Raw genomic sequence first — 27,354 nt, 5'->3', positions numbered from 1 at the left:
ACCTCGACTGTATAACACCTGAACACCCTATAATAGTGAGGGGACACGACCACCGGCTCCCTACACTAGACACGGAGGGAGTCAGGGTCACCTGGGATCCAGCAAACAGAAAATCACAAATGAATGTACAACACTTAACTTGTAGAACACTGGGAAATAGGATCAGCATGCACACACACTCCAGGAAGTTGTATAAACCGCACACTAATGCATTATGGGGAGGAATTTAAAGGGATGCAATCAGTCCAACTACATGACAGCTGAGAGAGGCTAACGAGATGAGGAACTGAAAACCAAAACAAAGGAAGCTCAAGGAGGAGGTTCTGAAAGGCATCTGTCAGAGCTTCTCAGATGTCTGGTGGTGACATTAGCTTTATGGTAGAGCTGATATTTCTAAGGCTACATGCACACGAACGTTGTTTGTTTCCGTGTACGTTCCGTTTTTTTGTGTGGATAGGATGTAGACCCAATCTTTTCAATGGGTCCGCAAAAAATGCGGACAGCACACCGTGTGCTATCCACATCCGTATGTCCTTTCCGTAGTCCCGCAAAAAAAATATAACATGTCATGTTCTTGTCCGTTTTAGGCATTGTTACAATGGATCCGCAAAAAAAACGGATGGCATATGGATATCATCCGTTTTTTGCGGACTGCAAAACACATACGGTCGTGTGCATGTAGCCTAAGTGGAATTATTTTGCAAACAAAAAATGATTGTGCTTCAGATTAAAACAAACTAATCTGGCTAATTTTTTCTTCATTCCTTTCCTGGTATATACGCTCATCAGTCCTTGGATTGGGTTTTCTTGTTGGCTCTAGAGCATGAAACTATTTCTCTATCTGCTCTACATCAGTTTAACAAATGATGTTTCCTGATAATAAAAAAAAAGTCAGATGATTTTTTTGTCCTGGGCTTAATATCCGTGCACTAAATTTATAAAACCAAAGAGGTTTCTGATGGAAGGCCAATCAGATCTCAGATTCTTGTTGGAAAATATATCTAAAAGATACCTTTCATGCTATTTCTATTGCTCTGAAATACTAAAGGATGGCTGAAGAGTCCAAACCGAATTTTTTGCAGTTTGGGCACAGACCCATTTATCTCTATGGGGCCGCAAAAAACGCGGACAGCACATGGATGTTACCCAGTGGAAAAGTTGCTTACATGACAAGAGGAGGAGGAGGGCCCATAAAAGGCTGTAACGATGCTGCAGGAGATTCCTCCTTCCTGAGACATCATCCACACTGCAGACTGTGCCGTCCATCGTGATGCCCCCATCCATTAACCATGCTTTCAGCTGCCTGGTATGTGCACAGTGACTCTCCCCCAAACTCCTCCAAAAGGTTGTGTAGTGAGGTGAGGGTAGGTCACAAGCACATGGAGAAGAGCGGGTTGGGTGAGGAACAATGCTTATGGTTAATAGGGATAGCCACTTATATAATCATCTGAAATGTGTTAGAAATAGGGATCGACTGATATTGATATTTTAGGTCCGATACAGATACTGATAATTTGTGAACTTTTAGGCCGATAGCCGATAATTTATACCGATAATATGTGAATTTTCATTTTTGAAAAGAAAAAAAAAATCCTGCTGAAAATGAATGTTTATTGTTAATGTATATTTTTTTTTGGGGTAAATCTTTCTTTTTCATTTATACTTAATATTTTTTTTTTTTTTTACTAACTTTTAGCCCCCTTAGGGACTAGAACCCTTGTCCTATTCACCCTGATAGATCTCTATCAGGGTGAATAGGACTTCACACTGTCCCTGCTGCTCTGTGCTTTGTGCACACAGCAGCATGGAGCTTACTATGGCAGCCAGGGCTTCAGTAGCATCCTGGCTGCCATGGTAACCGATCGGAGCTCCAGGCTTACACTGCTGGGACTCCGATCGGAGGGGGAGAGGGGATTAATACTGCGGGGAGGGGGGGAGCTTGGGGGGGCGCACTGCGCCACCAATGTTGTTAATACTGGGGTGGGGGGCCGCGGGCGCACTGCGCCACCAATGTTGTTAATACTGGATGGGGGGCGGCGGGCGCACTGCGCCACCAATGAAAATAAATCTCATTCATTCATATACAGGAGGCGGGAACTGGCTGCAGAATCACATAGCCGGCTCCCGACCTCCATGAGCGGTAGCTGCGATCCGCGGCACCTGAGGGGTTAACTACCGTAGATCGCAGCTACTGCTCATAGAGGTCGGAAGCCGGCTATGTGATCCTGCAGCTCCCGCCTCCTGTATATGAATGAATGAGAAACGTATCTTCATTGGTGGCGCAGTGGCCATAGCTCCTCCCCTCCTCTTGTTCCCTGTCCTCCCATTGGTGGCAGCAGCAGCACAGGGGGAGGGAGACACTGCTTCCTTCTCCCCTGTGCTGCAGAGAGAACACGGAGAGTGCTGTCAGCAGCGCGATCTGTGTTCCCCATAAGCTATCGGAATATCGGCAAAATAAATGCCGATACCGATAACAGTTAAAATCCTCAATATCGGCCGATAATATCGGTAAAACCGATAATCGGTCGATCCCTAGTTAGAAACATGACTATATCTTTTTGATAAGTTTTGCGCTCCTTTGGACCGTTCCTGAAGCCATGCCCCCTTGTTAGACAGACCTCCTGACTGCATACTGTTTCCATCCTGAAGACGGTTGCTGATGGAGGTGCATGTGACGTTACCCATCCATTGAAATGCACTCCAATCTGCACGTCCAGGAGCTGAGCAAATGCAGATAAAGCTAGGTGTAGGACGGGAATGACATACAAGGGCTAACCAGGGGGCATGACTGCAAAAAGGGTCAAAATGGTGCAGATCCAGTAGTAAGTTCAGGTTTCTAGCAAGTAAGCAGCTAAGGCTTGTTTCACATTTGTGTTTGACAGATCCAGTAGGCTGTTCTGGCCGGGAACAGCCTGCTGGATCCGTCGCTGCATGAATTCCATCCGGCCCCATTAACTATAACGGGGACCAGTTGAGATCCAAGTATGCTGAGAACTAGCTGGACTAAAACCGGTGATAGAAATCCACGGCAGTTAGGAGGCTTCCAAAGCTTTTAGCCACAGCATCACTTTGGTGCATCAGGGGGATGAAAATGACGGTCTTGATAAATGTCCCCCATTTTCCTCATTAACTGTTCCTATAGGGGCTCACAGTCTAAATTCCCTATCAGTATGTCTTTGGAGTGTGGGAGGAAACCGGAGTACACAGAGGAAACCCACCCAAACACAGGGGGAAATTAGAAACCCAATGCAGATGTTGTCCTTAGTCAGATTTAAACCTAGGACTCCATCACTGCAAGCCACCAGTGCTAACCACTGAGCCACCATACTTGATGTGCAAGTATCTTGTTGGAGGCCCACACACTGATTACTATAAGTTGCCAGCTGAACGTTTGTTTAATGCAAAGAATCCTAATACTGGGAGATTAAAGGGGTTATCCTATGACTAATGTAAAAAATGAAAATCAGACAGAGGATTGATGAGCTATCCTCAGATCGGTGGGGGTCTGACAACTGCACGCCCCCCAATCATATGTTGACAGCAGGGCCAGCAGCATGCTGGTGTTCGGCAGAGCTATAACTAACATCAAAAGTTCTGACGTTTCATCTGACAGTCTCAAGATGAGAAGCAGAAGAGAAAGAACGTTTTCCCATCCTAAATATCAGTGACATTCTGTATACTTTATCGTATTTATTCTTAACGTACCGAGTCCTACCTGAGATACCCTACTCTTATGCGGTTAGAGTTAGGGACGCCTGAAAGAGGGCATCCCCTTTGAGAGTAACAGGTGAAAAGGGGTGGGCGGGAGGGGGAACTCTGCACGTCGTACGATTTGTGGGAGGGCGCCGGCCGTTGAAGTAGGCAGCCCAGCCCCTCCCACAAATACAGGGCAATGAATCGGCCTTACACTTGTGGTCGTGGCAACCAAGAACGTACCGAGTCCTACCTGAGATACCCTACTCTTAAGTGGTTAGAGTTGTGCCACAACCGCGTCGTGGAGGGACGCCTGAAAGAGGGCAAAAAGACATACCGATTGGCAGGAGTAATTTTATTACAACGTAATTACAAAACCAGACTCTGGAAAGCCATTGACATTTCAGTTTCGGGGTGAGGTATGATGTAACGGTTAAAACATGTGGAGTGCCAACGTCCTAATTTCTGAACGACATGCGCTGGCACCTGGTTCTTGGAGGCCGCGGATGCTGCACCTATGCGGAATGAATGTCCCGAGATCGAGGTGGGGTCGCCGCCCAAGCTGGCCACTAGGGAGCGTACGTGGGACACGAGCTGATGGGTGGTGAGTGGTGCCACCCCAAAGGGCAACAGTGGACTGTTTGGCCCGGACCCCGGCAAGGCTGATAGTAGCTGATGGAGAACTGTGACGGGGCACCACTGATGAGACGTAGGGAAATAGGACACCGGGACTGGGGGGCTCACCTGTGAGGTTTTGGACGTCCTCAGCAGCACCACGTAACCTTCGGCGTTTTGGACCAGCTGGCCGACTGTGAGAAACCTGCTGCCGCTAGGAGAACAAGTGAACTCCCCAGGCCTCAAGAAGCCATAGAAAGCTAGATAGATGGCGGATTTGAGCACCAGGCTAGGTAGAACCCCAAAAGGATTTCTATCCAGGACGTCAGATAGTCTACGGAAAAGGAGCCCGGTGACAGCCTGCCTACGCACTTGGCCTTGGGGCCCGCATTTGCTCAAACCCTTAAGTGCGGCTTTGACGGCATGCATGGAGAACACCGATGCCCATTCGGGATGACTGATGGAGAAGAAATGTTGCACTCCCAACAAGTATGACCTCACCGTGTTGTGGGAGAGCTTGAGTTCTGAGTGGCAGTAGCCAATGAACGCCAGGATGTACTCTACAAAACTGGATTCTCCCTGAGGACATTCCCTCTGAAACTTGCAAAACGCCTTCCACCCGGTGTTATATGCCCTGGTGGTGTTAGGGGAAAGGGACTTGGATATCAAGGCGTGGGCCGTCTCTAGGTGATTGGTCACGCTAGGATTAAGGATTCGTGAGGAGGGACGGTAGCGCCCACTACATCTGCCTCTGGCATGACCTGCAAGAAAAGGGAGAAATTAGCCCTCGATAAGGCATCAGCAGCCATGTTTTGCGAACCTGGCACATGCGCACTATGGACATGGAAATGGTAATGTAGGGAGAGTTGCACTAATCGTCTTAAGAGACACATGACATGGGATGACTTGGACGACCCACTGTTTACAATGTCTACCACTGCTGTATTGTCAGACACGAACAAAACAGACCGATTTACCCAATGATTGCCCCATATGTGGGCAGCTACCACAATGGGATACAGTTCGAACAGTGCCGAGGTGTGGAGGAAACCTGGGATCTGTCTCACCTCGGCAGGCCATTCACCTGCGACCCAGTGGAAGCCAAAAATAGCGGCAAAACCTGAGCTCGCAGCCGCATCTGAGAAGACTACAGGAGATTGACATGACAACTCGGGAATGAACAAGGACACCCCATTCTACTGACAAAGAAATTGGTCCCACATGTGGAGATCAGCTAAGGCCTGACTATCCAGACACACTGGGCTGTCCTGCTCCGGGGCCGTGGCCAGGAGCGCCAGCAGGCGGGATATGAACGATCTGCCCTGCGGGATGATGCGCATGGCGAAATTTAACATGCCTAGTAGTGACTGTAAATCAGCCTTAGTGACCACGGTCGTGACTGCAAACCTATGGATGACTTCTCTAATTCTCACTAGTTTGTCCGAAGGTAATCTGGCTAACATGTCCTGTGAGTCTAGTTCAATGCCCAGAAAGGTGATAACTGTGGACGGGCCCTCTACTTTTTTTGGGGGAGACCGGGACACCTAACTGGGAAAAACACCTCAACAACTTCCCCAACCCTAGGGGAGCTGCCCTTGGCCTCTCGATCAGCAGAAAGTCGTCCAAGTAGTGGATAACAAATTCACAGTGGACCTTGTGTTCCAGAACCCAGTGGAGGGCCTGAGCCAACTGGTCAAAGAGCCACGGGCTGCTCTTGGAACCGAAGGTGAGTTTGGTGGAAAAATAGTAAAGATCCTTCCACTTGATGCTGTGCCATTGCCAGAGTGCTGGCATGATGGGAAGCAACTTAAAGGCATCCGATATGTCGGCTTTGGACAACATCGACCCGGGACCTGACTGCATGATGATAGCGATAGCCTGGTCAATCGAAGAATATCTCATGCCCACTTCTTCTGAAGGAATAAGGGAGTTGAGGCTGGGGACCTGGGAACCATGTGGGGCTGACAAGTCGATGATGAGTCTCTCCTTTTTGCTAAATTTGCCCGTGACCACCCCCACGGGACTGACTCTCCACCGTTGGAAAGGAGGCACTTTGAAAGGACCGATCAGGAAACCTTTGTTCAACTCGGACTCTATCATTGTATCTACGGAATTGGGATTCCTCTGGGCAGACTGAAGGTTCTTGCACTCATACGTGAATTCTGGAGTCGTGACTAACCCTGTATGGAAGCCCTCGTGAAACCCTGAGACCAGGAACTGCACGAACCCTGGATTGTGATGACCTCGCAAGAACTCCTGTAAGCAGCTGGTATTGACCACACTCATGTAATTTTTAACTGACTTTAATGAGCACGCGACTCTGGGATGGGCCCTGAAGCAGTTTGTGCAGATGTGCAACAGACGACATTGCCCGAAATTACAAGACGCGTAATTGTAGTTGTTACAGATCTGGGCCCTACCTAGCTGAACAATGGGCTGGCTTAGCTTGTCCACGGAACTGGGGGGTCTGAAAACATTGAGTGGCCCGGCTGACGAGCTGGAAGGGTACGATGAAGTACTGGCGGCTGACTTGTGGCACCACTCTACAGAGTGGAAGATGGACTGACAGGCGGAACAGGAGGGAGCTTTCAGGCCTGCAAAGTGCCTGCAGAACAGTTCTGTATCTAGGTTGGACCAATCTGTAACATGTTGGAACTGAGAAAGAGCAGCTGCTGCTTTGGCTGAAAACGAACAATGATAGTCGTAAAACGAATTTCCTCCACACTTGTAACCCAACTCTGTAACCCGAAAGAGGTACAGATCGAGTTCCTCCCTCCTGTCAGGCCTGGCAGAACATACGACATCCCTAAAAAGGCTAAACACCATGACGAACTCCGGGATGGTTAACTTGCGGTTAAGCCTGTGGTCATGGCCTCTCAGCACCACCGAGACTTCCCCGCAAGCTATGCCCTTGTTGTCAGACAAGTCTCTGGAGGCTATCACCAACGAAGCGAGGTTAACATCCCTACCCTCTAGGATGTCTTTCCTGATGCTGATCGGGACGAAATGAGATGGAGCCACATTGGGGATGGCCTGGACAGTACAGGTATCCCCTACAGCAGAGGTGGTAGCGACCGGGACCTCAGGGGGAGAAACCGGAACGACCGAGCCGTGAGACTCGATTAGCTCCAACCTCGCCTGTATCGAAGTGACCGCCGATGTCAGACTGTTCAGCATGACGTGCAACTGAGCAAGTGACGTTTGCACCGTGGTCATAGGGGGATCGTCACTACTGGACACTAAAGAGTCTTTCCACAGTCGATACAACTCTGCCTTCCTGGCGGAAGCTGGGAAAGGGACGCCCTATTTCGTTAGCTCCGACATGAGCTTGGGAATGGTCCATGCTCGTAGGGACGGTATACTGTAATGTAAGTGAACGGCTGAACTGGGCGACCACCAGTATCCGTGAAACTGTTCGGCAACATGAAAAAAGGTGCACTACCCCGTGGTAGCTACGCACACAAACACCAGAGGAACCGTGAAGGAGTGGCCAGGAACCGCCACCCAGAAATGCACACCGGGGACATATGATCTACTTACCTACTCAGAAATCTACACACTGACCACCGCGGAAAGCTTGTGAAACAGCACAACCTGGACGTGAGATACCGTATTTTTCGCCCCATAAGACGCACTTTTTCTTCCCCCAAAATGGGGGAGAAATGCCCCTGCGTCTTATGGGGCGAATGCTGCCACTTTTACATCGCAAGCTGCGATGTATGAGCAGAGCGGGGACTCGGGGAGGGACTGGGAGGAGCTGGGGGCCGGCAATAGCGGCGGGGCGGTGCAGTCAGTGTAGTATAGCACTGCCCCGCCGCTCCAGTATACTAATATAAGATCTCATATTGAAGTAATAGTTATTAAACATGCCCCCCAACTGCTATTACTACCTTACCTCCTAATCGCTGCTGTAGAATTCAGGCCAGGCAGGCAGGCAGGCGGCAGAGTAAATCGTGTCACGTGCCTGCGCCGCCTACTTTATGAATGAAGTAGGCGGCGCAGGCAAGTGACGTCAGTGAGACGCGCCGGCCGTCCTGCCTGCCTGATTTCTACAGCAGCGATTAGGATGAAAGGTAGTAATAGGAGTTGGGGGGCATTTTTAATAACTATTAATTCAATATGACAACTTATATTTTGTGCGGTTCGGATTGCGATCTGTGGATGGCACTGTTACAGGGGGGGGGGGGGGATCTGTGAATGGCACTGTTATGGGCTGGGGGGTCTGTGGATGGCACATATATAACAGTGCCACCCACAGACCCCCCCCAGCCCATAACAGTGCCATCCACGGATCCCCCTGTAACAGTGCCATCCACAGATCCCCCTGTAACAGTGTCAGCCACAGACCCACCCCCTGTAACAGTGCAAGCCACAGATCCCCCCCCATAACAGTGTCAGTTATCCACAGATCCCCCCATAACAGTGTCCGTCATCCACAGATCCCCCCATAACAGTGTCCGTCATCCACAGATCCCCCCATAACAGTGTCCGTCATCCACAGATCCCCCCATAACAGTGTCCGTCATCCACAGATCCCCCCATAACAGTGTCCGTCATCCACAGATCCCCCCATAACAGTGTCCGTCATCCACAGATCCCCCATAACAGTGTCCGTCATCCACAGATCCCCCCCATAACAGTGTCAGTCATCCACAGATCCCCAGTAATAGTGCCATCCACAGACCACAATTAGTTCCAAACCCACAGCACACCTTTTGGTTAAAAATTTTTTTTTTCTTATTTTCCTCCCCAAAAACCTAGGTGCGTCTTATGGGCCGGTGCGTCTTATAGGGCGAAAAATACGGTAGTGCATGAGACACATAACCCACTGGTGGGTACTTCCTTTCCCCTCCCCCAACGTGTACCCCTACTACCTTACCAACAAGCCACAATCACGGAAATGAGATCAAGACAAACTTGGACCTGAAAGCAAAACAATTTAAGGTGTCAACTGTGGATCGTGCATGCCGTGAGGAACTATGTAGGTAAAACATAAAATGACTGGACGTGAGCTGTAAGCTGCAGGCGACCGATAGAAGGGAGTTAGTTGCTGGCTAACATGTTCCCCCCTGACCGTTCCTGGCGTTGTCACGGATCCCTGCGGCACGGCGGCCCGTGCCAGACTTTAGTGAAGATGCGGAGCGTGGCCAATGCGTCCCCCGCATCCCTCCATGATAACCGCCTGGCACCGTGGACCCGAATGGGGGGACCCCTTTGCGCAATGGCCTCCGCCCCACATCAACACGGTGCATGAGCCACGTGGAGGGCTAGCGTGGCTCCCTGGTAGAGTGCCTAGTGCGGGGGTGCCCTCCTTCGCCCGCCCAGGGCCGACCCACCTGCCGGCTGAGCACTTCTACCGCGTGGGGAGTAGCGCAGCTCTCTGGCATGAACCGGTGTAGGGGGGCCCCCGAATCAACGCGGGCCCCGCCACACTGGTCGATGGATGTTGCCGCGTGGGGGGCCTCACCGCTCCCTGGCAGTGCTCCCAGTGCAGGGGTGCCCCCCTTTGCTTGAGGGGCCGACCCGCCGCCGGCTGGGCACACCCACCACGTGGGGAAACGGTGCAGCCCCCTGGCATCTGGGAGCCGGGACAGGGGGGAGGCCTTATGTGACACGGCCCCCACCCTTCACCGGTTGAAGACGTGCCGCGTGGCGGGCCGTGCCGCTCCCTGGCAGGGTGCCCAGTGCAGGGGTGCCCCCCTTGCTTGAGGGGCCGACCCGCCGCCGGCTGGGCACACCCACCACGTGGGGAAACGGCGCAGCCCCCTGGCATCTGGAAGCCGGGACAGGGGGGAGGCCTTATGTGACACGGCCCCCACCCTTCACCGGACAAAATGTATGTGCCGCGTGGCGCCGCACTTGCTCCCTGTAAGGGCGCCCAGTGCGGGGGTGCCCCCCTTCGTTTGGGGGGCGGACCCACCGCTGGCTGAGCCCGCCCACCACGTGGGGAAGCAGTGCGGCGCTGGCCAGATATCAGAGGGGAGGGGGGCCCTCTCCCTCGCGGGCCCCGCCCCCCGCTGGTAATGTGAAACTCTGTGGGACCTCCGAGCGGGGAAGGAGGGGAGCGCCGCCACCGTCGTGGCTCCGCCCCCACCGCCGGAGGAGGGCAGCGCTCGGGAGCCCTGTGGACGGGGGAGGAGGGGAGCGCAGTCACTGTCGCGGCTCCGCCCCCCCGCCGGTGAATGACGGCCAGAACGCAGCCCCGTGGATGAGGGAGCCTTCCCTCCGTCATGGTCCGCCCCCAGCCTGGAAGAAGGAAGCGATGCAGTCCGGAGCGTGGCCCCCACTCACCTAGAGGCCAGCCGATCGGACTCCAACTTACCCTGCCTGCTGGAGGAAAATGCCAGGTACGAGCGCACGCTTCCTGCAAAACTCTGCACGTCGTACGATTTGTGGGAGGGCGCCGGCCGTTGAAGTAGGCAGCCCAGCCCCTCCCACAAATACAGGCCAATGAATCGGCCTTACACTTGCGCATAGACTTACAAAACCTGCGCTACTGTACGTGTGACATACTTTCAAGCATATATCACATTTAATATGCTCAAGGCGAGCAATAAGGGTTGGGGAAGTAGCCGTGCTGCTGATGGTTTACGCAGCGGCCGTGGCACTGTACGTGGTGAAACTGTGTCTGCTGCCAGAGAAACACACTCATCCACGATACCTAGCTTCATGTCCCAGTTTGCAGGGCGGCGCACGACACCACTCTCAAAGTCACACCAGTGCGCCCAGGTGGTCGGTTAGATTGTAGCAGATAATTCTTCCAGTCGGTTAAGCACAAAGTCCAGTCTCAGTAGCCAAGATCCTCCTTCCTCCCACCATGGAGAGTCTTGGCAAACAAGTGATCCCACACTCAGATATTCCGAGGAGCTCTTTTCATTGCCGTTACTTGATTTGGGCCTTACGCCAAGCCCGCTTGAGGAGATCTTGTGCCCTGATTCCCAAACCCTTTAGCATCCACAGTCAGAAGAAGATGGCGGTGGGGAACAGCAATTAGTGTTCACGAGGTTGATCATGAGGATGAGACACAGTTGTCAATAAGTGAGGTTCTTGTTAGGTCAACAAGTCAGGAGGATGACCAGAGTGAGGAAGTGGAGGAGGAAGTGGTGGACGATGAAATCACTGACCCAACCTGGGAAGGTGGTAAGCTGTGCGAGGACAGCAGTACAGAGGGGGAGGGATCCGCAGCACCGCAACAGGCTGGAAGAGGCAGTGGGGTGGCCAAAGGGAGAAGGCGGACCACACCAAACTGGCCCGCAACTGTTCTCCAGAGCACCCCCTTGCGGCAATCTCCCTTGCCAAGGGGTAGGTGTTCCACAGTCTGATGCTTCTTTGAGGAAAGTGCGGACGATAAAATAAATGAATACCGGATCCATTTTTCCGGATGACACCGGAGAGACACATCCGGTATTGCAATGCATTTGTCAGACGGATCTGCATCCAGATCCGTCTGATAAATGCAATCAGTTTGCGGCGACGGAACTGCCTGCCGGAATCCTCTGCCGCAAGTGTGAAAGTACCCTTATTTAACCTTATATTACACTCGTATGATCTATACAAGTGTATTACTGGAGTGCAGCGGCGGCATGAAGCGCACAGCGTCATAGCAACCAATGACGCCGTGTGCTCCTGCTGTCAGCAGGAATCCAGACCGGGATACCACAGACCGGGATACCACGTGTGCATTCTGCCTTATCAGTAAAATCATAACTGAGCTATAATGAGTGTTCAGCAGGTCAGAGATAAGAAGCCATCCGCTGAGCTGCCTGATGGAACAGAGTGAAAATTCAGATCCTGTTACTAGAGAATCTTAGGCCCCATTCACACGAGCGAGTATTCCACGCGGGTGCAATGCAGGATGTGGACGCATTTCGCCTGCACAGAATCCGGACCCATTCATTTCAATGGGTCTGTGTACATGAGCGATGTTTTTCACGCATCACTTTTTGCATTGCGTGAATATCGCAGCATGTTCTATATTCTGCGATTTTCAAGCAACGCTGGCCCTATAGAAGTGAATGAGGCTGCATAAAAATCGCATTGCATCCACAAGCAAGTTTGGATGCGATTTTCACGGATGGTTGCTAAGTAGAGATGAGCGAACTTCTGTTTTAAGTTCGGCGTCTAAAGTTCGGGTTTGGATTAGCGGAGAATCCCGATCTGGAACCGGATATGGATTCCGACTTCCGTTGTGGTCCGTGGTAGCGGAATCAATAATCGGCCATTATTGATTCCGCTACCACGGACCACAACGGAAGTCGGAATGCATATCCGGTTCCAGATCGGGATTCTCCGCTAATCCAAACCCGAACTTTAGACGCCGAACTTAAAACAGAAGTTCGCTCATCTCTATTGCTAAGAGATGTTATTTGTAAACCTTCAGTTTTTTATCATGCACGTGCAAAATGCAATAAATCGCAATGCACCTGCACGATAAAAACTGAACGCGATCGCAAACAAAACTGAATGTACTTGCTTGATATATCACGCATTTTTCACTGAACGCATTTGCAACTAATCTGCTCACGCTCTCCTGTAAGGGGCCTTAAGGCTGTACAGAGACAGAGGTTCAATTATTATTTTTTAAGACTAATTGAAAAAAGTGATTTTTAGCTAAAAATGAGTAAAATGCAGTAATAAAAAAGGCCCCAAAAGTGTACATAGCCTTTTAGCAAAGGAACAGGATTTGTGATACAACAGGGCCACCAAAGTAAAATTATATGTGCCCTATTACAAGCTGCAAGTGGGTTACTTTTCACATCTGTGCCACTGGGCACCTGATGGTGGCATTGAACCTGACTAGGATTTCACCAGGCAGAGTCAATGTTCACTCCTCCCCTACATCCCTATATACACAGAACAGCTACTGCCTTTGCTTTTCTCCACTCACCGTATACACATTGGTCTATTATAGTTTATAGGTGTCTAGTAGACAGTATGATGCCTCATTCACACATCAGTGTTTGGTCAGTGATTTTGAGCCATAACCAGGTGCGTCTCTAAACACAGAACAGGTGCAGAGCTTCCCCTTATACCTTATGTCTGTGGAGGTTCCAATCCTGGTTTTGCTCCCAATCACTGACCAAACACTGACATGTGAAAGCTGTCTAAAGTATAGCGATGACTATGTTACACTACCTGTAAGGCAACACCCTGCACCCATTCAGTGCCCACCTGAACTTCAGGGAAACATGGGGGAAGAAGCAGCTGCGCTGTGATTGGACAGAATGCTGCCCAACATAGCAATGCATTCTGGGATGTAAGGGAAGGGGAAAAGTGCTCCCAAGTGAGGGCAAACGTCACAGATGAGCCTGCCCGCCCACTGAAGCGCAGCTCTGAGGTAAATAATGTGAAGGAGGTATAAGGAGAGAGTGGCTAACTGGACTGTGACTTACAGACACGTGTAACCTTCCTACTCCAGCACCTACTTCCTTGGTGTAATGATAGTTGCGCGATCGCATCCAATATGTACCTCAGCGCTATCCGTATACGATGACGTAATGTAGGTGGGCGGGGTAGAGAGCAGAACCCGGAAGCTGCTAAGGGTGCCGGGGAAGACAACTGCCAGAAATTCGGGTAACAGCCGCTCGCTCGTGTGTATGCCCCTTACCGAGTAGACCAGCGTGTACGTGCGTGTCAGGGCGTCCAGGGGGCGCTCGTACGTGCAGTGTCACATCTGGTAGCGTGTGAGAGTGTGGTGGCATGTGTGTGCAGGGACTGTAGTATGGAGCGTCCTGGTTGGGCTAGACTTTTCCTCTCCCTCAGTGCTGAATGTTTCCTCTCCATCATGGCAGCCTGTGGAATGAATGTGAACAATGTCCAACTATAAAAAGTAATGTCCACTATCCTTGTTGTCAGGCAATGTGTCCTTCAAGGGGTTGTCCATAGAAGATCCAGGAACCTGTATAAAATAGAAAAAAAATGCCCACTGTACCAGCCTTCTGAATTTTTTCCCTCTGCCTCTCAGCGCCAGCATGTAGTGGCCCAGTAAGATTGATTAGATGTTAGTAGATCCGTAGTGTCACGGGACCGTGGTGTCCAATGGCAACAAGCTCTGAACCTTCCAGTTGATGGGCAGTGGCATGAAGAAGTGCCAGAAAGCGCGACACCCTAAGAATGCCCCTGCCCTGCCTACTGATGTTTAGTGATCATAGCCGCCAAAGTTCTATTAAAGCTTCATTTATTACACTGTGAGCCAGTGCTAGCCTGTTAGGCCTTATTCACACAGTCAGTGATTGTGATCCAGGACCAGGTGTGGGTCTAAACACAGAACAGGTGTAGATCTTTCCCTTATATCTTATAGGGTTGTCACGATACCAAAATTTTGATTTGATTTCGATGCCATAAAAAAGTATTGCGATACCACACAAAAGAAATAAAACATAAAAAAAAGCAGCATGCATTCCGCATTTTATGGAACGTCCAGCTAGGGTTGGACGATATCAAAACTATTTCCACGATAATGATATTAAGAAATTTATTGTGATAACGATATATATCGCGATATAGCCCATTTAGAAAAAAAAAAACACTTGGGGCCACAAGGAGACATTATACTGTATAGGGAAAGCCACAAGGAGACGTTACACTGTATGGGGCAGCCACAAGGAGACATTATACTGTATAGGGGCAGCCACAAGGAGACGTTACACTGTATGGGGCAGCCACAAGGAGACATTATACTGTATAGGGAAAGCCACAAGGAGACGTTACACTGTATGGGGCAGCCACAAGGAGACATTATACTGTATAGGGGCAGCCACAAGGAGACGTTACACTGTATGGGGCAGCCACAAGGAGACGTTACACTGTATGGGGCAGCCACAAGGAGACGTTACACTGTATGGGGCAGCCACAAGGAGACGTTACACTGTATGGGGCAGCCACAAGGAGACGTTATACTGTATGGGGCAGCCACAAGGAGACGTTATACTGTATAGGGGCAGCCACAAGGAGACGTTATACTGTATGGGGCAGCCATAAGGAGACGTTACACTGTATGGGGCAGCCACAAGGAGACGTTATACTGTATGGGGCAGCCACGAGGAGACGTTATACTGTATGGGGCAGCCACGAGGAGACGTTACACTGTATGGAGGCAGCCACGAGGAGGCGTTACACTGTATGGGGCAGCCACAAGGAGACGTTACACTGTATGGGGCAGCCACAAGGAGACGTTATACTGTATGGGGCAGCCACAAGGGGATGTTATACTGTATGGAGGCAGCCACAAGGGGATGTTATACTGTATGGAGGCAGCCACAAGGGGATGTTATACTGTATGGAGGCAGCCACAAGGAGATGTTACTCTGTATGGGGCAGCCACAAGGAGACTTTATACTGTATGGGGGCAGCCAGGCAGCCACAAGGAGACGTTAATTGTTATACTTTTTATGTCATTTTTCACCATTTCAGGTATCTGTAACTAGTCAATTGACTTCTAGTAACAACAAAAACATTACAGAGTTAATTCTGTACCAGAACGAGTGGTTTATAGTAGGGATGTCCTGATACCATTTTTTTTTAGACCGAGTACCGATACTCTTATTTAAGTACTCACTGATACCAATTATAACAGTTAAATAAATAACACATTTATTTTGTGACCACTGACCAACCAAACGCTACTGAAGCCCTGGCTGCCATGGTATGTTAGTTAGCAGCATTATACTCGCGTGCGCAGTGGTCGCCGGGCACTCCTTCTTCTGTCTGTGCGGCGCATTGCTAATGCTTATTAGCAATGCGCCGCACAGACCTATGGGAAGAAGGAGCACCCGGCGGCCACGGCGCAAGTGAGTATAATGCTGCTAACTAACATACCATGGCAGCCAGGGCTTCAGTAGCATCCTGGCTACCATGTTAACCGATCAGAGCCCCAGCATTACACTGCTGGGACTCCGATCGGAACTGCCCACTGCCACCAATGATGGGGGGCCGACCCTGTGGCCTCCAATGATTAATACTGGGGAGGGAGGGGGGGCGCACTGCCCACTGCCACCAATGCAGAGACTTAGGTCCCTTTCACACGAGCGTGATTTCCACGCGGGTGCAATGCGTGACGTGAACTGAATCCTGACCCATTCATTTCAATGGGTCTGTGTACATGAGCGTTGTTTTTCATGCATCAGTTCTGCGTTGCGTGAAAATCGCAGCATGTTCTATATTCTGCGTTTTTCACGCAGCCCTGGCTCCATAGAAGTGAATGGGGCTGCGTGAATAACGCATTGCATCCGCAAGCAAGTGCGGGTGCGATGCGTTTTTCACTGATTGTTGCTAAGAGATGATGTTTGTAAACATTCAGTTTTTTATCACGCGCGTGAAAAACGCATCAAAACGCATTGCACCCGCGCGGAAAAAACTGAACAACTAAACGCAATCGCAGACAAAACTGACTGAACTTCCTTGCAAAATAGTGCGAGTTTCACTGAACGCACTCTGAACGCATCCGGCCCTAATCCGCAACGCCCGTGTGAAACCAGCCTTAAGAACATTCCCGGCACCCAACCTCTGAGAGGATGCTGTGATCACCTGAGGGGTTAATTGCGCGGATCACAGCGTCCTCTCAGAGGTCAGGTGCCGGGAATGCGAGTCACAGAATTCCTTCCCTCCCCCACGCCGGCCAAACTGCTAAGAGCGCCGCCGCAAGCAGCCAGCAGGTATCGGGGACATTTGTACAAGTACTCTGCAAATGTCCCGTATCGGTTCATGCTGGGGCGGGCAGCCGCGGACGCAGATTTAGAAGCGGTCAGCGCACGTGACCGCTTCTATGAAGTCACGAAATACCGCGGTATTTAGTTACTTTTTATTTATTTAAGTATATAGTTACTTTTTATTTAATAACTATTTCCCCCCTTCTTAGGGGCTAGAACCCTTGTCCTATTCACCCTGATAGATCACTGCGCCACTAATGTTCTTAAACCATTAATACAAATGCAGGAGGCGGGTGCGGCACCCGAGGGGTTACCTGCCGCTGATCGCAGCTGCCTGTCAGAGATTGGGTTTCAGCTATGTGATATCGTCGCCGGCACCTGCCTCCTGTTTTTGTATTAAAGGTTTAGTTATCATCATTGGAGGCACAGTTGCCACAGCCCCTCACCTCCGCTCCTCATTTGTGGCAGCGGCACAGGGGGGAGAGACAGACTGCTTGCTTCTCCCCTGTGCTGCTGAGGGAACATGGCACGCTCTGAGAGCAGCGCGCCATGTTCTTTGACACTAGGCTGCGCACTAGCGCAGGCTAGTATCGGTAAATGTCAAATCCCGGTATCGAATTGATACCGGTACAAAAGTATTGATAATGCGATACCCGGTGCAACCCTAATACCTTATGTCTAATACCTGCACTACATCTCCTGTTTAATGTTTGCGCATCCTAAATATCTGTGACATTCAGTATAATTTTTTTCTTAGCCATTGGTGACAGCGACATTACCTTTGCTACGTCTCTTGTATAACATTTGCCCATCCTAAATATCAGTGACATTCTGTGTACTTTATTTGCGCATACACTTGCGCTACTGTACGTGTGACATACTTTCAAGCATATATACCATTTAATATGCTCAAGGCGAGCAGTAAGGGACGGGAAAGTGGCTGTGATGTTGATGGTGCACGCAGAGGCCGTGGCCCTGGGTGCGGTGAAACTGTGCCAGCTGCCAGAGCACAAGAAACACCCTCATCCACAATACCTAGCTTCATGTCCCAGTTTGCAGGGCGGCTCAGGACACCACTCTCGAAGTCATACCAGTACGACCAGGTGGTCGGTTGGATTGCAGCAGATAATGCTTCCAGTCGGTTAAGCACACCCTGTCTTCCACAAAGTCTAGTCTCAGTAGCCAAGAGTCTGGTCAACAGAATCCTCACCCTGATCCTCCTTCCTTCCACCATGGAGAGTCTTGGCAAACAAGTGATCCCACACTCGGACATTCCTTGATTTGGGCCTTACGCCAAGCCTGCTTGAAGTGGGACATGAGGAGATCTTGTGCCCTGATTCCCAAATTCTTTAGCATCCACGGTCAGATGACAGTGGGGAACAGCAATTAGTATTTCACAAGGTTGATGATGAGGATGAGACACAGTTGTCAATTAGTGAGGTTCTTGTTAGGTCAACAAGTCAGGAGGATGACCAGAGTGAGGAAGTATGAGAGGAGGTGGTGGACGATGATGTCACTGAACCAACCTAGGAAGGTGGCAAGCTGAGCGAGGACAGCAGTACAGAGGGGGAGGGATCCGCAGCACCCCAACAGGCTGGAAGAGGTAGTGGGGTGGCAAAAGGGAGAAGGCGGGCAACACCAAACTGCAACTGTTCCCTGGAGCACGGGTATTCCGCAGTCTGACGCTTTTTTGAGGAAAGTACGGACGATAAAACAATTGTCATTTGCAACCTGTGCCGTACCAAAATGAGCAGGGGCGTGAACATTAGCAACCTCACCACCACCAGCATGATCCGCCACATGGTATCAAAGCACCCTAATAAGTGGGCCAAACGCCTGGGTCCACATCCAGTATCTGCGGGTCACACCACTGCCTCCTCTTCCCCTGTGTTATGTGCTGGCCAATCCTCTGCCCAAGATGCAGGCCTGTATGCCTCCTGCCCTGCATCTGGTCCTCCGCAAGCACCAACAGCTAGCACAGGGATGCTCAACCTGCGGCCCTCCAGCTGTTGTAAGACTACAACTCCCACCATGCCCTTCTGTAGGATGATAGCTGTAGGTTGTCAGGGAATGATGGGAGTTGTAGTTTTGCAACAGCTGGAGGGCCGCAGGTTGAGCATGCCTGAGCTAGCACATCCACTTCTGTGTCCCAGCGCAGCGTATAGATGTCCTTACCCCAGGCCTTTGAACGAAAGTGCAAATACCCAGCCAGCCACCCACCCAGACACAGGCCATAGCACTGAATGCGCACCTTTCCAAATTGCTGGCCCTGGAAATGTTGCCATTTAGACCTGTGGACATTGAGGCTTTCCGCAGCCTGATGGCGGCGGCCGTTCCTCGTTGCTCAGTCCCCAGCCGCCAATATTTTTCCACGTGTGCTGTCCCCGCCTTACACCAGCATGTGTCCCGTAACATCACCCGTGCCCTGACCAACGCAGTTATTGGGAAGGTCCACTTAACGACTGACACATGGACAATTCCTTTAGGCCAGGGACGCTACATTTCCCTGACGGCACACTGGGTGAACGTTATGGAGGCCGGGAGCGAGTCGTACCCTGGGATGGCACAGGTGCTACTGATGCCAAGGATTGCGGGCATCACTGCTGCTGCCCATTCATAAAATGTACTCCGTACACCGCTGAGCTGTCAGAGAACAGAGTTTTAAGCGCACAGTGAATGGTTCCAAAAAGTGTAGTAAAAATAGAAAATTCATTAATAAAGTATATTAGCGCATTAGGGAGAACAACATATATATATATATATATATATAAAAAAAATCTTCTTCTAGTCTTCCCTTTATACAGAGCTGCTCTGTGTGACACTGGTCCGGTTCTCCTGCCGCTGCATGTTTCCAAACTACAGCATTGATGTGCTGGTATACAGCATATCCAACATGTGACCACTGCAGCCGGTTTGGCGCACGCAGTGATGTGCAGGTATATGGAACATCACTACTGCAGCCGGTCACCACTGCACTCTGCTGTCTGATGTGAACAGTGCCATGCAGGTATATGGAACAGCACCACTGTAGTTTATCACTGTCCTCTCAGCATTAAGCCTTATTTACAGGTCAGTGACTGTGAGTCAAAACCAGAATTGGAGCCTACACAGACATAAGGTATAAGGGCTCATGCACACAAATGTATTTTTCTTCCATTTCCTTTCCTTTTTTTACAGGTCCGTATACGGAACCATTAATTTCAATGGGGCTTGAAAAAAATGGAAATGACTCTGTGTGCATTCCATGTCCTTATGTCCGTTTCGCAAAAAAAAATCTTGTCCGGAAGAGGACTGTTACGATGGATCCGCAAAAAAAAAAAAGATGCATCATGGATGTCATCCGTTTTTTTTTTTTTTTTTTTTGCAGACCGCAAAATACATACAGTTGTGTGCATGAGTTCTAAGGGAAAGATCTGCACCTGTTCTGTGTTTAGAGCCACTACTGATTTGGGCTCAAAATCACTGCTGGAAATAACTGAGCGAACACTGTCTGTGTGAATAAGGCCTCATGCACACAACCGTATGTAAAAAACGGATCTGCAAAAAATACGGATGATGTCCGTGTGCATTCCGTATTTTGCGCAACGGAACAGCTGACCCCTAATAGAACAGTCCTATCCTTGTCCATAATGCGGACAATAATAGGACATGTTCTATTTTTTTGCGGAATGGAAATACGGAAACAGAATGCACACAGAGTACCTTTGTTTTTTTTTGCGGACCCATTGAAATGAATGGTTCTGTATACGGTCCGTAAAAAAAACCCGGAGCAGACACGGAATTAAAATCGGTTTGTGTGCATGAGGCCTAAGGCATCAGACTGCTGAGGACATGAATTGGCTGCAGTGGCCTTGTGCTGTGTGTTGGCACAGCCTCACTGCAGCAGCAGAAGACCAGTGCTGCAGCGAAGAGAGCTGGAGAAAGGGCTATAACACACATTTCTTATTTTAAGCTATAGAAAGGCTTGTTCAAGATTTTTAATGATCTCAGACAACCCCTTTAAGGCTGGGTTCACACGGGCGTTGCGGGAAAAGATGCTGGTGCGTTGCGGGAAAATGCGCAATTTTTCCGTGCGAGTGCAAAGCATTTTAATGCGTTTTGCACGTGCGTAAGAAAAATCGGCATGTTTGGTACGCGGACTTCTTCACAGTTCGGGTTTGGGATCAGTGTTGTGTAGATTTTATTATTTTTCCCTTATAACATGGTAAAAGTAAATTAGGGATGGAGGGATCAAAAAATGAAAAATATTTTTTTTTAAACTCACCTCATCCACTTGTTTGCGCAGCCAGGCTCGTCTGCTTTCTTCTTCTTTGAGGACCTGGGAGGAAAAGGACCTTTCGTGAAGTCACTGCGCTCATCAACATGGAACAAGTGGATGAGGTGAGTTAAATAAAAAAATAATAATTTTTTAACCCCTCCATCCCTAATTTACTTAGCATTCTGTATTAAGAATGCTATTATTTTCCCTTATAACCATTTTCACGCAATGCACAAGTGATGCGTGAAAATCACCGCTCATGTGCACAGCACCATAGAAGTAAATGGGTCCGGATTCAGTGCGGGTGCAGTGCGTTCACCTCACGCATTGCACCCGTGTGGAATTCTCGCCTGTGTGAAAGGGGCCTTAGGCGTGATGGATTAGGTCCCGATGCATTCAGGGTGCGTTCAGTGAAACTCGCACCATTTTGCAAGCAAGTTCAGTCAGTCTTGTCTGAGATTGCGTTCAGTTGTTTAGTTTTGATGTGTTTTTCACATGCGTGATAAAAAATGTAATGTTTATAAACAACATCTTCTAGTAACCATCGGTGAATAACGCATCGCATCTGCACTTGCTTGCGAATGCAATGTGTCTTGCACTGAACCCCTATTCGCTTCTATGGGGCCAGGGCTACGTGAAAAATGCAGAATATAGAACATGCTGCGTTTTTCACGTAACGCAGAACTGATGCGTGAAAAAAAACACTCATGTACACAGACCCATTGAAATGAATGGGTGAGGATTCAGTGCGGGTGCTATGCGTTCACGGCACGCATTGCACCTGCTCTGAAAGCTCGCTCGTGTGTAAGGGGCCTAAGGCCTCTTTCACATGGGCGAGTTTTCTGTCTGGCGTTTAGTGCAGTGTTCCTCAACTCCAGTCCTCAGGGCCCAACTGGCAGTCGTGTTTTCAGGATTTCTTTAGTATTTAGGAGATGATATAATTGGTGTCAGTGCATCAGGACTTACCTCAGCCATTCCGGACTGAACCCTGACCCTTTCATTTCAATGGGTCTGTGTACATCATTCCTGCTTTCAGGAAAAATCCCAGCATGTTCTATATTGTCCGTTTTTCACGCAGCCCTGGCTCCATAGAAGTGAATGGGGCTCGTGTGAAAAAAAGGGGGATCTGAATGTAGTGAGTTTTTCACTGATGGTTGCTAAGAAAATGTTGCCTGTTTGCACACGAACATATTTTTGGGCCGCATCAGAGCCACATTTTTTCCAGGTCGGATGCGGACCCATTTACTTAAATGGGACAGCAAAAGATGTGGACAGCGCACCGCGTGTTGTCCACATGCATATCTCCAATCCGCAGCCCCACAAAAGAATAGAACATGTCCTATTCTTGTCCGTTTATAGATGACAGGATGTTCCGTTCCACAAAACGCGGAACACACACAGCTCAGTACTGTAATATAGTGCTCTTAAGTGCACATTTATTAAGATTTGGATAAAGAGTGAGTGATATGCACCAAATTGTTTAAAAGTTTCTCATCTCAAGCATGCAGAAAATCAAATTTTTAGTACATTCACCTAATATGGCATGAAATACATCTTCTTGAAGACCACACCCACGATTTGTCACTCTTTAACCCTTTCACTACCGGAGGTTTTTTGTTTTTGTGTTTTCATTTTTCTTCCCTATCTTCCCTGAGCCATAACTTTCTTTTATATTTCAGTTCACATAGCTGTATGAGGGCTTATTTTTTGCGGGACAGGTTGTACTTTCTAATGCCACCATTAATTATGCATACAATGTAGTGGGAAGCGGTAAAAAAAAATTCTAAATGGGGTGGAATTGGGAAAAAAAAAACACAATTCCTCCACCGTTTTAAGGGTTGTGTTCTCATGTAATTTCTTTTGCGGCAAAACTGACCCATGTCCTTCATTCTCTGGGTTTAAATAGTGTGAAAATAAATGTAAACTTTGAAAAAAAAAATATTTTTATATTTTTTTTTTACATCACCATATTCTGACCCCCATAACTTTTTTATAGTTATGTCTACTGAGCTGTATAGGGGCTCATTTTTTTCACACTTTATTACATTTTTTGGGTAAGTGAAGCAATTAAAAAATGCCAAATTGCCCATTTCGACCCTTTTTTTTCCATTACACTATTCGTCGTATTGAAAAAATATTTTTAGATTTGAATGGTATGGGCCTTTTCAGTCGCGGTGATAACCCATGATGTTTATATTTTTTGTTATACGGAAAGGGGGGGGTGATTATTTTGAAGCTCATATATTTTTTTATCTTTCTGAGTTTTTATTACTTTGCTCATTATGTTTGCCTGCCATCTGGTGGCCAAAATATGAATTGCAGCATAAATGCTGTGGGTCTTGTCAGCGACCCAGCAACTACTGACTTCCCCATTGGCCGCAGGGGATGTCAGTAGGAAGCCCGGAAGTGCGAGCTTTCGGGTTTTTGACACTTTAGATGCCGTGATCTCACTTGATCACGGCATCTAAAGCTTTTAATTACCGTGATCGGCATTATTGCGGGTCATGATAATTAGTGGCCGGTCTCTGCTGTTTGAAACAGCAGTGACCTGCCGGCCATGACGCCTGCTGCACGTGTGAGCGGGCGCCATTTTTGCCTATCGCTCCAGCGCCATATATGTACGGTGCTGGTAGTGAACGGGTTAAAGTTGAAAAGTAAAGTTTAGTGAAACTTTTGATATATCACAATATGGGCTCATTCACATGACCGTGTGAATGGGACCGCATCTGTTCCGCAAGAAAGATAGAGTAAGTCCTATTCTTGTCCGCAATAGTGGCGGCCATGTGCGGTCTGCAAATTGTGCAACGCACACGGACCGGTATCTTTGTTTTGTGGATCCACAATTTGTGGACCACAAAACACTATGGTTGTATGAATGTAGCCTAACGCTGGGTTCAGACCTGAGCGTTTTACAGCGCGTTCCTACGCGCTGTAAAACGCTTAACAGGCAAGAACCAATGATTCCCTATGGGAATGGTTCTCACCTGAGCGTTTTACAGCTCGTACGATCGCGCTGTAAAACGCCCGACGCCCCAAGAAGTACGTTCCCGTACATAGACTTTAGCGGGAAGGCGCGACAATGGGCATTCGCTTGTCTCTGTATGCGCGATTGCAAACGCCCGTACAATCGCGCATACAGAGCCTACGTTCAAGTACGCTCAGGTTTGAACCAAGCGTAAAGGGCATCTGTCAGCAGATCTGTACCTATGACACTGGCTGACCTGTTACATGTGCACTTGGCAGCTGAAGACATCTGTGTTGGTCCCATGTTCATATGTGTCCTCAATCCTGAGAAAAATGATAAATATGCCATGTGTGAACCTGAACTTACCATTCTGTAATTTGTCAGCTGGGCAATGCTCTTTAACTTCCAGTAAAGGATGGTTCTATCTTTCAGATCACATTTTCATCACATAACTGGTGAATGAACCCAGCTGGTCTATATGTGCAGCCCAAACTGCTGGAAGAATGACAGATGACAAGGATGTACTGCGAGATGTCTGGTCCGGGCGAATCCCGACATGCTTCACGTTATACCAGGATGAACTCACTGAAAGGGAAGCTGAACCTTATTATGTAAGTCCTGTTAGGGCAGGTAGGATGTGCACTCAAATAAAGCATGAAGAACATGGCAAATGGGGACATGGCTGAGGTGATACCCACATGGTGTTTTTTTTTGTTTAAGGGCTCTTTCACACGAGCAGATCCGATGCGTGAAATAGTGCCAAGCCCCGTTCCGGACACCAGAGACACGGAGCATTAACATTATTAATAATGCTCTTTGCCTCTCTGTGATCTTTACTATAACATTACGGTGACAACTTTATCTCACTGAGATCTTGTAGTAAAAAGGTCACAGAGAGGCACGGAGCATTATTAATCATGTTAATGCTCCGTGTTTTTGCTGTCCGGAACGGGGCTTGGCTCTCTTTCACACAGCAGGTTACCTGCACAGCATCCGCTCGTGTGAAAGAGCCCTAAGGCCTCTTTCACACGAGCATGTCCGGATTAGGTCCGGATGCGTCCCGGTGCATTACGGCAAACCCACGCGAGTAGGTACGCAGTTGCAGTCAGTTTTGACTGCGATTGCGTTCCGTTGTTCAGTTTTTATCTCGCGGGTGCAATATGTTTTTCACGCCGGTGATGATAAACCGACCGTGGTACCCAGACCCAAACTTCTTCACAGAAGTTCAGGTTTGGGTTCAAGGTTGTGTAGATTGTATTATTTTACCTTGTAACCTGGTTATAAGGGAAAATAATAGCATTCTGAATACAGAATGCATAGTAAAATAGGGCTGGAGGGGGTTAAAAAAAATATTTATATTTTTTTTAACTCCCCTTAATCCACTTGTTCGCGCAGCCGGCATCTCTTCTGTCTTCATCTGTGAGGAAAAGGACCTTTGATGACGTCACTACGCTCATCACATGATCCATCACCATGGTGATGGATCATGTGATGAGCGTAGTGACGTCACCACAGGTCCTTTACCCAGGTCCTGAAGAAAGAAGACAGAAGAGATGCCGGCTGCGCGAACAAGTGGGTTAAGGTGAGTTAAAAAAATGTTTATTTTTTTTTAAACTCCTCCAGCCCTATTTTACTATGCATTTTGTATTCAGAATGCTCTTATTTTCCCTTATAACCATGTAGCTGGACGGATCCGCTTGCCTCCGCACGGCCAGCTACATCGTGAAACTCAGATCCGACAGTATATTCTAACACAGAGGCGTTCCCATGGTGATGGGGACGCTTCAGGTTAGAATATACTGAAAAACTGTGTACATGACTGCCCCCTGCAGACCCCCCCCTGTTTTTAACTCATTGGTGGCCAGTGCGGCCGCACCCCCCTCCCTCCCCTGTAGTTAACTCATTGGTGGCCAGTGCGGCCGCCCCCCCTCCCTCCCCTGTAGTTAACTCATTGGTGGCCAGTGCGGCCGCCCCCCCCTCCCTCCCCTGTAGTTAACTCATTGGTGTCCAGTGGGCCCCCCCTCCCTCCCCTGTAGTTAACTCATTGGTGTCCAGTGGGCCCCCCCTCCCTCCCCTGTAGTTAACTCATTGGTGTCCAGTGGGCCCCCCCTCCCTCCCCTGTAGTTAACTCATTGGTGTCCAGTGGGCCCCCCTCCCTCCCCTGTAGTTAACTCATTGGTGTCCAGTGGGCCCCCCCTCCCTCCCCTGTAGTTAACTCGTTGGTGGCCAGTGGGCCCTTTCCCCTCCCTCCCCCTCCTAATTAAAATCGCCCCCCCTATCATTGGTGGCAGTGGAGAGTACCGATCGGAGTCCCAGTGTAATCGCTGGGGCTCCGATCGGTAACCATGCCAACCGGGACGCTACTGCAGTCCCGGTTGCCATGGTTGCTTAGCAATTTGTAGAAGCTTCATACTTACCTGCGAGCAGCGATGTCTGTGACCGGCCGGGAGCTCCTCCTACTGGTAAGTGACAGGTCTGTGCTATAGGCAATGCACCGCACAGACCTTTAACTTACCAGTAGGAGGAGCTCCCGGCCGGTCACAGACATCACAGCTCTTCAGGTAAGTATGAAGCTTCTACAAATTGCTAAGCAACCATGGCAATCGGGACTGCAGTAGCGTCCCGGTTGGCATGGTTACCGATCGGAGCCCCAGCGATTACACTGGGACTCCGATCGGTACTCTCCACTGCCACCAATGATAGGGGGGGCGATTTTAATTAGGAGGGGGAGGGAGGGGAGAGGGCCCACTGGCCACCAACGAGTTATCTACAGCGGAGGGAGGGGGGGCCCACTGGACACCAATGAGTTAACTACAGGGGAGGGAGGGGGGCTGGCTACCAACAAGTTAACTACAGGGGAGAGGGGGGGCCCACTGGCTACCAACAAGTTAACTACAGGGGAGGGAGGGGGGCCCACTGGCCACCAATGAGTTAACTACAGGGGAGGGAGGGGGGGGGCCGCACTGGCCACCAATGAGTTAAAAACGGGGGGGCACAACGGCCACGGATGCACACAACGGTCGTGTGCATGAGGCCTAAGCCACATTCTTATTAGTAGGATAAGAATTGAGCTATAATGAGTGTTTAGGAGATCAGAGATAAGGAGCCGTCAGCTGAGCTACCTAAGAGGAAACTAATTAAAATACAGAGCCTGCTACTAGAGAATCTCAAGGCTG

The 27,354-nt window shown here is 49.4% G+C and overlaps 2 protein-coding genes across 4 annotated transcripts in view; one reads left to right on the top strand and one right to left on the bottom strand.

Moving 5' to 3' along the window:
- Positions 1-13,483, bottom strand: part of CRYBG1 (crystallin beta-gamma domain containing 1) — a 326,993-nt gene extending 313,510 nt beyond the window's left edge. The window contains exon 1 of the mRNA XM_044292529.1: positions 13,444-13,483. Coding sequence (XP_044148464.1) covers positions 13,444-13,468 — 25 coding nt within the window. The 5' untranslated portion in view covers positions 13,469-13,483. The remainder of the gene's footprint in view (positions 1-13,443) is intronic.
- A 138-nt stretch (positions 13,484-13,621) lies between these two features.
- The window catches only part of ATG5 (autophagy related 5), a 152,293-nt gene continuing 138,560 nt past the window's right edge, over positions 13,622-27,354 (top strand). Inside the window, exons 1-2 of one of the 3 annotated variants that reach the window (XM_044289697.1) lie at positions 13,622-13,645; positions 24,611-24,789. In XM_044289697.1, the coding sequence (XP_044145632.1) occupies positions 24,682-24,789 (108 nt within the window). In that variant the 5' untranslated portion in view covers positions 13,622-13,645; positions 24,611-24,681. Of the gene's footprint in view, positions 13,646-13,816; positions 13,882-21,274; positions 21,336-24,610; positions 24,790-27,354 lie in introns of those variants that run through there. The other 2 variants (XM_044289695.1, XM_044289696.1) reach the window with 2 other exon arrangements.

The sequence above is a fragment of the Bufo gargarizans genome, chromosome 4 (assembly GCF_014858855.1).
Source record: "Bufo gargarizans isolate SCDJY-AF-19 chromosome 4, ASM1485885v1, whole genome shotgun sequence".
In the NCBI taxonomy this organism is placed as follows: Eukaryota; Metazoa; Chordata; class Amphibia; order Anura; family Bufonidae; genus Bufo; species Bufo gargarizans.
Note: the sequence above shows the minus strand (reverse complement) of the source record. Positions and strands in the feature narration are given on the sequence as shown.